Source organism: Oncorhynchus keta, chromosome 26 (genome assembly GCF_023373465.1).
Source record: "Oncorhynchus keta strain PuntledgeMale-10-30-2019 chromosome 26, Oket_V2, whole genome shotgun sequence".
Taxonomy (NCBI): domain Eukaryota; kingdom Metazoa; phylum Chordata; class Actinopteri; order Salmoniformes; family Salmonidae; genus Oncorhynchus; species Oncorhynchus keta.
This window is the reverse complement of record NC_068446.1, coordinates 7,014,271-7,029,879: the sequence shown is the minus strand read 5'-3', so window position 1 is coordinate 7,029,879 and position 15,609 is coordinate 7,014,271. Positions and strand designations below refer to the sequence as shown.

Sequence of the window (15,609 nt, the reverse complement as noted above, 5' to 3'; positions counted from 1 at the left end):
CTGGTTTTGTATGTTCAAGAAGGAAACAGGGAGAATGAGTGAAGGAACGCGGGTCGTGAAATTAATAATTCAGAGACCACTAATCTTGTTATCTGTAATTCGTTGAGCACCCCATAATTCCATCAAAGAATGTGCCTCACCACCGGGACTCTAGAACTTAATCCATTCTTATTCCACTTCTCTCCCCCCCAAGCACATCGGAGGAAGGGAGAATGTTTTGGAACACCAAGTACTGTACTGTACCGTACACTTCAGATTTGTGAGCCCTCTTATGCCTGCTTGTCAACACTACGCAGGTTTCACTGACCCAGGTTTATTCTACAAAGCAATGTTGCAAAAAACAACAACATTGCGAAGTGTAATGGAAACATTTCTATGTATTTGACAGGGCTAGATTTCAAACTTTCTTTATTGCAACAAATTATTGTGTTTGTTTTTTTATAAATCATGATTGATTAATCATTTTGAAAGTATGCGGGGCACGTTATGTCATCAACTAACTATAAAGCTCCACTTAACTTTTATTTTGAAATGCCTACTGCATGCTAAATCTATTTTTCATGCCTGAATTGCTTCGCCTTGCTTTTCTAGCTGGCTGGGTGCAAGTTTCACCATTCAGATACTTCAGATCTACAGCACGTTTCACCATTCAGATACTTCAGATCTACAGCAAGTTTCACCGTTCAGATACTTCAGATCTACAGCAAGTTTCACCATTCAGATACTTCAGATCTACAGCAAGTTTCACCATTCAGATACTTCAGATCTACAGCAAGTTTCACCATTCAGATACTTCAGATCTACAGCAAGTTTCACCATTCAGATACTTCAGATCTACAGCAAGTTTCACCATTCAGATACTTCAGATCTACAGCAAGTTTCACCATTCAGATACTTCAGATCTACAGCAAGTTTCACCATTCAGATACTTCAGATCTACAGCAAGTTTCACCATTCAGATACTTCAGATCTACAGCAAGTTTCACCATTCAGATACTTCAGATCTACAGGAAGTTTCACCGTAGCACGGACCGTGGCAATATGTTAACTCATGATAATTATTAGAAAATATTAGTAAATTCTTGCATTCTATCCATGCTGGCTTTTGCGGGCTTCCTGAGACAAGAAACACATAGTTTGGAGGGTATACAGGCTATTGCTAATTTATGAATGCGCAATTTGCCTATATAGATAATGGAAACACCATTTTTATACGACAGGTTTTGGTGTGATGTCATTACATCCAGCTGTTTTTATCAGTTCAATGGAAACACACTCTAGCAGGCAATTGTCGCATCTATTTTCTATGAACACTTTCTAAATGTCAACAAAAATCACTGGACAAGTTAATGGAAACGTAAACAGCGATAGAAGTGTTGTTTGGGAACTACGACTCCCTCTGCAAACTAAGCCCTCCGTGTTCCTCCAGCAAACATCTGCGCCCCATAGTACACAGTGTCCAGCATACGTAATGCGCCACAGGGGCATACATGTACAAGATATCACCATAATCAATTCCAGGCACAAAAGTAGCATAAACATGCCTCTTTCTTGCTTCAAAAGAAAAACATGACTTATTAGGAAAATTTGAGCCTAAGCTTTTTCATAAGACCTTCGATGTGGGATTTAAAGATGAGACACTCATCTACCAAGAAACCCAAGTACTTGTAAGTTTCTACTCATTCTATTTGCTTGTACGGCATAGTGACTATACGTGGAAGAGTGAGGTTTTATCTTAGATTTCAGGAAAACCATCAACCATTTATCTTTTCAGCATTTAAAAGCAACTTCAGCTGACAGAGCTGAGTCTGGACAAGAGTAAAAGCAGACTGGAGTTCTTCACAGGCCTTTAATAAGTAACTGTGTCATCAGCACATTTCTACCAACATTATTAATATAGATAGTAAACAGCAGTGGTCCAAGAACAGAGCCATGTGGCACCCCCTTCTGGACAGTTAACATATCAGACGAATTGCCATCAAACTGGGCACACTGAGTTCTATCTGACAGGTAGTGTTTGAACAATGAGACTGCCTGATCAGATAATAAAACAAGTGACAAAAGCCCAAAGACCAAAACTACTGCAGCTCGATTTCTCACGCATCCCATTCAGTCCAGGCAGATTCTTTGGTCTACACGCAGAATCTGCCCTCGGGAGATTACACTACACTGCACGAGCCCACACCACACAACACCACACTACACTACAGCAATCCTAACAGGCCAAACACACAGAGCTAAAACAGAGCTCCCCAGCCCTGTAAAAACCTTAATCAAAGCCTGCCAAATAGAAGATAAGCGTTGCGTTTGCTTGCTCACACGGAGTCAGGATACAGTTAGACCAGAGCTTGTCCTCTTTGGGAAGAGTGTTGCGTTTGCTCATCTGGATCCTGAATAAAACATCCAAACAAATCCAGCTGCCTGCGAGTCATGACACGTATACTCAGACACACATTCACACTCAGACAAGCGCACACACAAACACACACACACAAACACACGCACACACGTATACCTAATTTTTCCCAAAAACACATACCCATCATCTTCGCAAACACAAATGCTACTGTATATTCATTTCAGCAGAAGCAACACCTGAGTTTGATTAGTGACTACTTCAGTGAGAGAAACATTGCGACACAATTACGCTAATGCAGGATAGCAACTTTGAGGCAGACCTCTGGAGCACATTGGAACATATCGGAGCACACAGAGGCTGTGTCACAACATGTTCACTTCTCAGGACTCTGGTCTGGTGGAAGTGCAGAAATACCCGGAAGCCCAATTCGCACTTTGGTCCATGGTGACTCATATGATAACAGGGACGTTCCAATTGATTTCAATCGCATTTTCACAGCACCCCTTTTGATTTGAACTACACTTTCCATACACACAGTTGAAGTCGGAAGTTTACATACACTTAGGATGGAGTCATTAAAACTCGTTTTTCAACCACTCCACAAATTTCTTGTTAACAAACTATAGTTTTGGCAAGTCAGTTAGGACATCTACAAGTAATTTTTCCAACAATTGTTTACAGACAGATTATTTAACTTATAACTCACTGCATCACAATTCCAGTGGGTCAGAAGTTCGCATACACTAAGTTGACTGTGACTTTAAACAGCTTGGAAAATTCTAGAAAATGATGTCATGGCTTTCAAAGCTTCTGATAGGCTAATTGACATCATTTGAGTCAATTGGAGGTGTACCTGTGGATGTATTTCATGACCTTCAAACTCAGTGCCTCTTTGCTTGACATCATGCTTGAAATCAGCCAAGTCCTCAGAAAAAAAATTGTAGACAAGTCTGGTTCATCTTTGGGAGCAATTTTCAAACGGCTGCAAGTACCACGTTCATCTATACAAACAATAGTACGCAAGTATTAACACCATGGGACCACACTGTCTCCTAGAGATGAATGTATTTTGGTCAATTGCAAATCAATACACGAACAACAGCAAAGGACCTTGTGAAGATGCTGGAGAAACAGGTACAAAAGTATCTATATCCACAGTAAAACAAGTCCTATATCGACATAACCTGAAAGGACGCTCAGCAAGGAAGAAGCCACTGCTCATAAACCGCAAAAAAAAAAAGCCAGACTACGGTTTGCAACTACACATGGGGAGAAAGATCGCACTTTTTGGAGAAATGTCCTCTGGTCTGATGAAACAAAAATAGAACTGTTAGGACATAATGACCATCATTATGTTTGGAGGAAAGAGGGGGAGGCTTGCAAGCCAAAGAACACCATCCCAACCATGAAGAACGGGGCAGTTGTGGGGGTGCTTTGCTGCAGGAGGGACTGATGCACTTCACAAAATAGATGGCTTCATGAGGAAGGAAATTTATGTGGATATATTGAAGCAACATCTCAAGACATCAGTCAGGAAGTTAAAGTTTGGTCGCAAATGGGTCTTCCAAATGGACAATGACCCCAAGCATACTTCCAAAGTTTTGGCAAAATAGCTCAAGGACAACAAAGTCGAGGTATTGGAGTTGCCATCACAAAGCCCTGACCTCAATCCCATAGAAACTTTGTGGGCAGAACTGAAAAAGTGTGTGCGAGCAAAGAGGCCAACAAACCTGACTCAGTTACACCAGATCTGTCAGGAGAAATGGGCCAAAATTCACCCAACTTATTGTGGGAAGCTTGTGGAAGGCTACCCCAAACATTTGAACCAATTTAAACAATTTAAAGGCAACGATACCAAATACTAATTGAGTGTATGTAAACTTCTGACCCATTGGGAATGTGATGAAAGAAATAAAGGCTATTATTCTACTATTATTCTGACATTTCACATTTCTGACATTTCACATTCTTAAAATAAAGTGGTGATCCTAACTGACCTAAAACAGGGAATTTTTACTTCGATTAAATATCAGTAAATGTGAAAATTAACATTTAAAAGTATTTGACTAAGGTGTATGTAAACTTCCAACTTCAACTGTATTTGGTCGAAAATTCTCTGTGCTACACCAAACAGTACCTATCCTGTAACAGCTAATGGAGCATCACTTTAGCCCATTAAAATCGTCTAGCTAAATTCAGTACAGTAGATTATACTACATTATTCTGTACTCTCGTGTGTTCTACTGGACTGAACTCTACCATACTGAACTATACTCTACTGTACTTTTCTTTACTGTACTGTATTGTACTCTACTGTACTCTACTGCAACTGTGATTTAGTAACAGAGTGATGTGTTTTTATAACTTAATAGTTAATTAAAAAAAATATATATATATATATATATATATATATATATAATTTAACTTTCATAATCCTCCCACCTCATGAGGGAAAGAAACTGGAAAATATCTTAAAGATATAATAATAGTATTTCTTGAACAATTGACCCAGTGTCACCTGGGTTTGGCCGGGGGTAGGCTGTCATTGTAAATAAGAATCTGTTTTTAACTGACTTGCCTAGTTAAATAAAGGTTACCTTTAAAAAATGTTTTTAATGTATTTCTAATAGCGTAAGACTTTTGCTAGTAGGTCTCACAAGCATTTTTCTACACTCGCATAACATCTGCTAACCATGTGTATGTGACCAATAAAATTTGATTGGATTTTGAACTCCCTATTCCATCTCTGTGAGGGCATTTCCATTGAAAAGGGAACATGAGCACCAACATATGAGGTTCATATATAGAAGCATATCAAGAGTGTATATTTGAAAAGGGAACAGTCAGATATATTTTTCAACCATTTTCCTTAAAAATTAGGCAAAAGTAAAGGTTTTAATTTCTGGATAAACAGATGGAAAAGGGGTCTTAGAAAACATCTACCAGAGAAAGTCAGTGTCAGAAATAAATCATAACACAAAGTTGATGTAAAGACCCATGCCAATTCATCTCAACACTTACTGTATATTTAGTTTTGGAGAAATTGTTAACCTTCTCTAAGTTTAAGAAATATTGCCTTCCGTTAGCAAAAACCCACAAACTGTATCTTTAATATATTTTCTAATTTCTCTCCCTCATGAGGGAGGATTATGACAGTTCACAGAAGTAACCTACCAATTAGTTGTAGTGATTTTTCTGATATCAATTTTGTTCATGAATTATTAAGTATATATGCCATTTAGCAGATCTTTTATCCAAAGCGACTTACAGTCATGTGTGCATACATTCTACGTATGGGTGGTCCTGGGAAATGAACCCACTACCCTGGCGTTACAAGCGCCATGCTCTACCAACTGAGCTACAGAAGGACCCCCTAAGTGATTACAACTCGTACCAAACAAATCTGTAATGGAAATACTGCAACTGAATTGGCTACAGTGGACAATCATAATGGTCACAAACCCCAATTGGGTCACCTGCTACAGTACTTCCACTGGCATACTGTTATGTTCAGCGACCCCTCCTCCTCTCTCTCCCTCTCTCTCTCACTCTCCAGTTTATGTCACCTCTACCAGCTCTTATTGACACCTACCCATAAGCCCCCTCTCTAGTAATGTACTGTAGTCAGCAGCCTCACATACTTAGCACCGACCGACTGACACCGGAAATCGATAGACATTGGAAAGTTGGTCAGTCCACTCTGGCCTTGATGTTATTAACATCCACAGACGGACCAGATTGGACCAAATCTGAACTTATCATAGACATACGTTTCACACGTTTGGATACCACAGTACAGTGAGTAGAGCACAGTAGAGTACAGTACAATACAGTAGTATACAGTGAGTAGAGATCAGGACAGATCAGAGACCCATGATGTAATTCCATCACCGTTATTATGTTACCTGGTGTAAATCCACTTCATTTACTGTAGTTCAATAACCAAAATAGATATTTTCAAACTCAAGTTCCATCTCATAGCTAACACCCCATTATTTCTGCAGACAAAATGGTCACTTAAAAACCTGAGAGATTTTACAGTTATTCCGTTACCAAAGTTTGTTTCTGCAGTTTTTGTAAAAATGTCCTGTGGAAATTGTTAAAAGCAGTCCTTGTGCTTTGAGTTGTATGATTTGTTAAACTTTGAAACCAATGGTTAGTGTTTGGCATACATTTAATGTAAAAAAAATAACTGAGTCAAAGCGTAGTTCTGTTAATGTGGAATTGCCCATGACCAGAAATCAAAGCTTTTGCTTATTTGTAATTTCTAGGATGTAAAATGGTTAAAAAATAAAATATATATATGCCTTAATTTCTCAAAAATGTAGGTTGTTAGCTTTCATTTGACACAAAATGTGATATACTCCTATAGACTTCACATGTTGGTGCTCATGGGTTCTTTTACATGGAAATGACTTCTTGCAAAATGGGTCAACTTTATGCACCTCTATCTCCTGAATGTTTTGGTACTAAGGTCCAAAAAGTCACTGTCTGACCACTTCTACCATGGGCAAACATGTATGGAAGATTTTGTTCAAATCAAAAGGGGTCAGAAAGTGATTGAAATCATATGGAACGACCCTGCTGTGTCTCAATTGATGGTGGGCACAACACATACACTTCAGATTATGTAAATGAGGGTTTAACCAACAGCATATGCACACACAATAAAACGCTGGACTCTACACGTTTTTTTTATAATTGACGTTAGAGTTAAGTAAAATGATAATAATCAAGAAATGATTGAATAGTTTGACAACCCTGTTTGTAAGCTTTTTCATGATGTCAAACTCAACCTTTAATCTTTTCCAGTGATGAAGACATGGATGTCTCATGTTATGATTGGGTATGCAAAACGGGTCAACTTTGAGCACCTCCAACAACAAAAAGATGCTTTCTGACCACTTCTACCGTGGGAAAATCTGTATGGAAAGCTATGTTCAAATCAAAAGTGGTGCGTTCAAAAAGTGATTGAAATCAAATGGAATGACCCTGTACACCTCTGGTCCAGCATCAGAATAAAACCCTAGCGCAATAGATTACCTGACCAACAGTAAAGCAAAGCACCATTAAATTGCATTTAACAGTTCATAACAGATAGCTCAAACATTTACCAGTCTCCATGTTTCTGAATGAAGTGGTCTTGGCATGCCCTAGCCCCAGTCCCAACACTCACCTCCTGCTGCAGTGGCCCCTGGAGGCTGGGGCCCGGGCCCGACACTGCTCTGTGTTCCCCCAGGGGTTGGGGGTACGGGCCTGGGCCAGGGCTTGACCACAGGCAGCACCTGCCTCACCACCCCTGCATACTCCACAAACGTCCCAGGAAAGTCGCCCTTCTCCTTGGTCCGCTCGTTGGTGCCGTGCAGCCATCCCTTGGGGCTGCGCTCATCCCCTTCCTGGTAGTCCTTTAGGGAGGCTTTCAGGACCGTCAGGACGTCCCCCGGCTGGAGGCTGATGTCATCACCACGTTCCCGTTTGTACTCAAAGAGCGCACGGTACTGGAAGCTGCTGTCGGAGGCTGTCATGGCCACAGTCATAGGCTCATAGATGGGTTTTCAGGCAGGCTCCAACTGAGATCTCCTGTGCCACTCACTCACGTCTGCTGTTTTTACTTTGCAAACTTCAATCCAATGCCTCAGCGAGGCCTAATACTTAAGCACTCCCCTCTGTAGTCTAGTCATTTAGAAGCCCTTGGGTTGAAGGGAAGATCAAAGAGTCAACATTGGAAGGATCCCTTCAGCATCAGGTGAGAAACTGCACCATGCACTGAGAAGAAACCAGACAGTTGTCCTTGGTTAGGTCCACCTCTAAAGCTCCACCCCGCTTGTCTGTCTAATGGTGTCAGCACGATGAACACACAACACGGGAATCTGGCTCCCTCCTGTACCTGAATCATATGAATCCACTGCAGAGCTGACAGGCCGAGGCATCCAGTCCAGCATACTCTCAGACAGCCCTCTCTCTCCCAGCCAGCCCTACCTGGAAACGTCATTAAAGTTACATAATCATTAGACTCATTATTATGACATGAAATATGTTGATATAATGATCAAACATGTAGTACTATTGTCATTATGTCATTATTTGAATCACTATTGTAGGAAGCAATAGAAGGATGATTTATAGTTAAACTAATACAGAATGCAGGCCTACAGATATAAGAAAAATCGAACATTTTTTAAATATATGGGTTCCATAGTATCTGGCTAATATTGTACATTACATTTCATTTTACAATATAAAATGAAGGCATGGAAACATATCACTTACAAAACGAGACTTGGCGAATGGGAACTTCAGAGCAGCATGCTGAAACTCGAGTGGTTGCCTACTCTGCGAAAATGCAGAACAAACTTGCCTCTCTTTCGATGCTCTTGCCTTCTATCCGTGCCTTCTATTCGTTATCCAATTTGTGCGACTTGTTTATTAAAATACAGGATATAAAAGCAGACGTCCATATGGTCCGATATAATGACGCTCGCCTGGTCCAGACCTCGAGCCAGACCTAGGGAGTAGAGCAGCGCGTGTTGATGTCAGAGACCACACCCCCGGCGTCTGCAAATTATTCCAGTAGAGAATGTACACTACTGCAGTAGACAATATGCTACATGACCTGGTTTACTGCTCATAATAGAAACCCTATTTTTTCTTCTTTTTTTACCGTTACTGTTGTAGTCTACTCATGTGCGCAATGAGTAGAGGGTTCAAATCGAGACGGGCTGTCAGTGTAAGCAGCTAGGCGAGGATAGTATTTCATGGAGCTCCGTCAGAATGATAATACATTATTTAACACTTGTTTTACCTGAACTGCGCAACTCTTGAAAAAAATATATAAATCTCACACGAATTGCATTTAGAGGGAAAATAATGATGATATTGCGGACGGTATGGCAGCAGTGCTGCTATCCTAATTTCTCCCCACCAGGACCGTTATCTAACCGTTCCATTGCCAGGGGTAAACTGCGACCGTCATGGGTGCACATTTTCTGTGTAGTTTATTTGTGAACATAATTTGTGTGGAAGAAAGTTTTATACAATGTCAGCAACAGGCAGCAGGCACTAGTTACATGTCAGCCCACTGATAGACGAATTTATCAAATCATCAGATCAAACTGAAGGAGATACAAAAAAAAAGAGCCATCAGAAGGCTAACTGCACCCGACCACTTGTTGAGGAGGAGGGCAAGTCCGGCCAGGTAGTATAATTAAAAGATCAGGGAGATATGGTGCCTCATTTATAAACGTTGTGTATAGAATATACCACAACTTTTGTGCGCCAGTTTTTCCTCAAAAGTTTGCATTTTGTGCCCTGGGCATCATTTATAACACTAAATATATTCTAAATTATTGTGCCATTTCTGAAAATAATACATATGCAAGTTTCCCCTTATAAATCAGACCTGTCATAAAACTGCAGTGTGAACAAGCATTTTGGCAGTTTCTAAAAGAGAGAGCAATGGACAAATTGATCACATTTCTCTAGAGGTGTGGGCAGAATAGGAATAGATTCCTATGTCTAATTATTCCAAAAATAAAACACATAGATTTTCATTCTTCTCACTAATTGCAAATGGCTGCATCTTGTTATTGTGTTTGATGAGTAAGAGTGTCATCATATCCCCTATTTGCATAAAATATGTACTTGCCTGCTTGCAAAACAATACTTCAACCACTAGAAATTCTGCATATGCATGGACTAAAGTTTGCATGGAGGACAAACATGCTCATGCATAGTTACTTTTCTATTAATGCCAACTTTAGACCAATCCCAGGCTGTGTCATTACCAGCCGTGACCGGGAGTCCCATAGGGCGGCGTACAATTGGCTGGAGGGACTTTACTTGGCTCATCGCGCTCTAGCGACTCCTTGTGGCCGGCCGGGCGCATGCAGGTTGACTCCGGTCATCAGTTGAACTGTGTTTACTCCGACACATTGGTGCAACTGGCTTCCTGGTTAAGCAGGCAGGTGTTAAGAAGTGAGGTTTGGCGTGTCATGTTTCAGAGGACGCCTGACTTGACCTGAGCCTCTCCTGAGCATGTTGGGGAGTTGCAGCGATGAGACAAAATCATAATCACGAAATTGGGAGAAAAGAGGGGTAAAAGAAATACAAATGAAACCAAGTATAAATTGTAGAAATTCATATAACAATATTGAAAGCATTTATTGAGACTAAAAGGTGTGCAACATGAATATATTGTCCCATTTACATTGTGTAATGTATTGACTGTCCCTATCTAGCCTCACAGATGGGCTATCCAAAGTCAAACCAACCCCGGTATGCACAAATGTTGCACTTTCCCTCTGCCCAAGGTTAGAAATTCCTACCGCCAGTGGGTGAGCAGCATTTGCCGTTGAAGACGTGATTTACATCTCCGGCGTGTAGCCCCTTTTCAGAGGACCGCTTAAAGCCCTTAGCAGGCCACTTTTGCATTTCTGGCGGGTTGCCTCAACTCAGAGGACCGCTATCAGCTCTCTGCAAGCCATCTAGCCATAAGTTAATTTGAAAACAAGAGAAAGGAATTTCTCTAATCTCAATAAGTTTTAATATTATTAAATGTGTTACACTTTTTTTCTTGACTTTTAAGTAAATACTTAAATTCATGTGTAAAACCATGTGATATTCAGTTGTAACTCAATGTTCTTTCTTTGTGTATAGGAGCCATTCGGAGGAACCTTGCAACCCAGGATGCCACGGATGAGGGGGTCCAAATTCAAGTTACACGTTACCTAAAAGAGGCCTCCGATCGTAAAGGCTGGAGAAGGCAATGCACAGTGGAGGGGGATCCGCTGCAGTGAGGGTCAACATCAAGTCTCTGACCACCTGTCTCAAAGCCAGCCTCTACCCCCAAGCCACAAGACTATTCCAACAGCTGAACCATGCGCTGACTACTGCATCCTACCACACACTTACCATTTATTAATATTCTGTACTCACTGAGATCACTTGTCTTCCGGACCAGTGAAATAGTTATGTTACCTTTCTGCACAACGATTGCATAGTATTTGTTAAATGATTTATGATGGATGCCCATTAACTGCTGCCAAGACAGCAGCTACTCTTCATGGGGTTCAGCAACATAAGACAGTTACATACAGTTTAAAATACTGCATGACATTACGTTTCATAACATCTTACCCAACAACACATTCAGTGTGTTCCCTCAGGTCACCACTACACCACAACATATTTACAATACAACACCATGTGCACGTGTGTGTAGATTGCGTGTCTTGTCATGTGTACACAGTCCCCTCTGTTCCATAAAGTGTATTTATATTTGTTTTTTAATACCCGCTTCTACTGCTTGAATCAGTTACCTGATGTGGAATAGAGTTCCATGTAGCCATGGCTCTATGTAGTACAGTGTGCCTTCCATAGTCTGTTCTGGACTTGCAGATGGTGATGAGACCTTTGGTTTCTAGTTGATTTGGTTGAGTTTTATGGTTTAGTGAATCATTTTCTAGTCGGCTTGAAGATATGGCAAATAGGAGTGGCAATACTCTCTGCTATTATCCTCAGTAATTTTCCATCCAAGTTGTCAGACCCAGGTGACTTGTCATTGTTGATAGACAACAATATTTTTTGTTCGCTTCTTCCACACTCAAAATTACAATGCATGTCTTAATGCTTTCACATACACTGAACAAAAATATAAAGGCAACACTCAACAATTTAAAAGATTTTACTGAATTACAGTTCATGTAAGGAAATCAGTCAATTTAGACACTAATCTATGGATTTCACATGACTGGGGGTACATATGTATCTGTTGGTCACTGATACTTTACAAAAAGGTAGTGGCTTGGATCAGAAAACAAATCAGTATCTGGTGAGACCACCATTTTCTTCATGCAGAGCAACACATCTCCTTCGCATAGAGTTTGATCAAGCTGTTGATTGTGGACTGTGGAATGTTGTCCTACTCTTCCATGGCTGTGCGAAGTTGCTGGATATTGGCCGGAACTGGAACACGCTGTTGTACACATTGATCCAGAGCATCCCACACATGCTCAATGTTTGACATGTCTGGTGAGAATGCAGGCCACGGAAGAACTGGGACATTTTCAACTTCCAGAAATTGTGTACAGATCCTAGTAAATTGATCAAATGCAATTGTGTTCGTTGTCTGTAGCTTATACCTGCCCATACCACAACCCCACCGCCACCATGGGGCACTCTGTTCACACCGTTGACATCAGCAAACCGCTCGCCCACATGACGACATACACTACTAAAGTTACCCAGTATACCCTGTCTGCCATCTGCCCGGTACAGTTGAAACCGGTATTCATCTGTGAAGAGCACATTTCTCCAGCGTGCCTGTGGCCATCGAAGGTGAGCATTTGCCCACTGAAGTCGGTTACTACGCCGAACTGCAGTCAGGTCAAGACCCTGGTGAGGATGATGGGTATGCAGATGAGCTTTCCTGAGATGGTTTCTGACAGTGTGCAGAAATTATTCAGTTATGCAAACCTACAGTTTCATCAGTTGTCAGGGTGGCTGGTCTCATATGATCCCGCAGGTGAAGAAGCTGGATGTGGAGGTCCTGGGCTGGCGTGGTTACACGTGGTCTGCAGTTGTGAGGCTGGTTGGACGTACTACCAAATTCTCTAAAACAATGTTGGAGGCAGCTTATGGTAAAGAAATTAACATGACATTTTCTGTCAACAGCTCTGGTGGACATTCCTGCAGTCAGCATGCCAATTGCACGCTCCCTCAAAACTTGCTATGCCTTCAGACGAACCATCAAACAGGCAAAGCATCAATACAGGACTAAGATTGAATTCTACTACACCAGCTCTGACGCGCGTCAGATGTGGCAGGGCTTGCAAACTATTACAGACTACAAATGGAAACCCAGCTGCGAGCTGCTCAGTGATGCAAGCCTACCAGATGGGCTAAATGCCTTTTATGCTCGCTTCGAGGCAAGCAACACTGAACTATGCATGAGAGCACCAGCTGTTCCGAACGCTCTCTGTAGCTGATGTGAGCAAGACCTCTAAACAGGTCAACATTCACAAGGCCATGAGGACAAGCGGATTACCAGGACGTGTACTCAGAGCATGCGCCGACCAACTGCCAAGTGTCTTCACTGACATTTTTAACCTCTCCCTGACAGAGTCTGTAATATCTACATGTTTCAAACAGACCACCATAGTCCCTGTGCCCAAGAAAGTGAAGGTAACCTATAGCACTCATGTCGGAAGCCATGAAGTGCTTTGAAAGGCTGGTCATGGCTCACATCAACACCATCATCCCAGAAACCCTAGACGCAGTCCAATTCGTATATTGCCCCAACAGATCCACAGATGACGCAATCTCCATCGCACTCCACACTGCCCTTTCCCACCTGAACAAAAGGAACACCTATGTGAGAATGCTGTTCATTGACTACAGATCAGCGTTCAACACCATAGTACCTACAAAGCTCATCATTAAGCTAAGGAGCCTGGGACTCAACACCTCCATCTGCAACTGGATTTTGGACTTCCTGACGGGCCGCCACCAGGTGGTAAGGGTAGGCAACAACACATCTGCCCCGCTGTTCCTCAACATGGGGGCCCCTCAGGGTTGCATGCTTATTCCTCTCCTGTACTCACTGTTCACCCACGACTTCAACACCATCGTTGACCTTTTCATACGTGAATTCCAAATATCTCCATCTGTTACCTCAGCGTGAGTTTTTTTATGCATGCGATGTCAGAATGCTCTCACTGTTCCAAAATGTGATTGTAATGCAACAGGACAGTTAATCCGCCCTGTCCTCAAACCAAGGCCCGCTACCTGTTTTTATTTATAGGTTGTTTGAATTTGTCAATTTCAAATTAGTAATCATCTCACCTGTTAGTTGTCTGTGAACTATGTGGCCAATGAGGGCAGCAGAAAAATATCTTATTTTACAGCTTGGTAGTTGGAGTGCATTCCAAAAATATGTTCATCATGTCCACCTTATCCACTGCCCCCATTGTGAGGTTATAGTCAAGCACAAAGTCTGGTTTCATCTTTCTCTCTCCCGTCAGATGGTCCACCTTCCCTGTGGCCGACATAGTTGCTGTATGGTCGGTGGATAGGACATGGATGTCTCGTTTGTCATGCCACTTTACTGCCAGCTGTTGACTGTTCTCCTGGAACTCCAACTCCCCTCTCTGCATCTTCCTGCATCCGAATCCCCTTCCTGTTTGACCTGACTGTGCCACAGGCCCCTGTGCTGCTGGAGAGCTGATGCTGGATGCTATACCAATTGTCCACATACAAAGTGTGTCCCTTGCAGAGATGAGGAGCCAGTATGGTCATCACCGTGGACCCGGACACCCCAAACCCCTCATAATGTTGGATGTCAGTGGTGGACACTGTGTAGACTATAATGTCCTGGACAAATCCTGTCTTTACGTCGCACATGGCAAAGAACTTGACCCCTGTGCCTTTTGGAGGGAATATATTGACGTAACGCCAGCCTACCCTTTCATGACATCAAGAACTCATCGATGCATAGATCCTTGTATGGCACAAAGAGCGAACCAAATGCTGAAGTCAGGCTGGTATGAACATTTCTTATTTTTTAACGGGTCATTTATGTTGGCAGTAGCATTGTTGACGAAAATGCAGGCATTGCAGCAGAACTAGGAAGCGGTCTTGGGAAAAGAGGGTGGCAAAGAAGGGAGTTGCAAACATAGGATCTGTGCTCCAGTATTCTCTTAGGGAGTTTTTCTTTACTATCCCCATGAGAAGGACTGTCACCAGGAAGGTATACATTTCACTAATTGTGGTTGTCACCCATTTAGGGAGTTTCCCCCTCACTTCTGGCTCTGTCTTCTCTTGTAGCCCCAGGGCATCGAGATTGGTCTCCTCTACTATGTCTCCCACCAGCTCCTCTGTCAGAAACAACTTGAAGCACTCTGCCTCAGTTGGAAATGGCAAGGAGCATTGCACTCCAGACTGGGAGGGCAAACAGCAGGGCCAGGAAGGGTGAAATGGCTGGCGGCCTTCCAGCTTCCTATAACGAGACAGGGCGAGACCCAGCTGCAGACATAGGAGGCAGATGGTTCGAGTCTCTGATATTTATTGTACAACAAGGGGCAGGCAAAAGTTCGTAAACCAGGTCAGAGTCTAAACGGTACAGGGCGGGAGGCAGGCTCGAGGTCAGGGCAGGCTGAATGGTCAAGCAGGCAGGCTTAGTGTCAGGGCAGGCAAGAGGTCAAAACCGGCAGGACTAGGAAAAACAGGAACTCGAAAACACACTGGTAAGCTTG

General features: G+C 42.2%; 1 protein-coding gene across 2 annotated transcripts in view; it reads right to left on the bottom strand.

Moving 5' to 3' along the window:
• Positions 1 to 8,893, bottom strand: part of LOC118358628 (phosphatidylinositol 3-kinase regulatory subunit gamma) — a 280,295-nt gene extending 271,402 nt beyond the window's left edge. Inside the window, exons 1-3 of one of the 2 annotated variants that reach the window (XM_052480125.1) lie at positions 8,630 to 8,893; positions 8,247 to 8,338; positions 7,536 to 8,125 (exon numbers count right to left, since the gene is read on the bottom strand). In XM_052480125.1, the coding sequence (XP_052336085.1) occupies positions 7,536 to 7,896 (361 nt within the window). In that variant the 5' untranslated portion in view covers positions 7,897 to 8,125; positions 8,247 to 8,338; positions 8,630 to 8,893. The remainder of the gene's footprint in view (positions 1 to 7,535; positions 8,126 to 8,246; positions 8,339 to 8,629) is intronic. The other variant, XM_052480126.1, reaches the window with a different exon arrangement.
• Between the last annotated feature and the right edge of the window lie 6,716 nt (positions 8,894 to 15,609).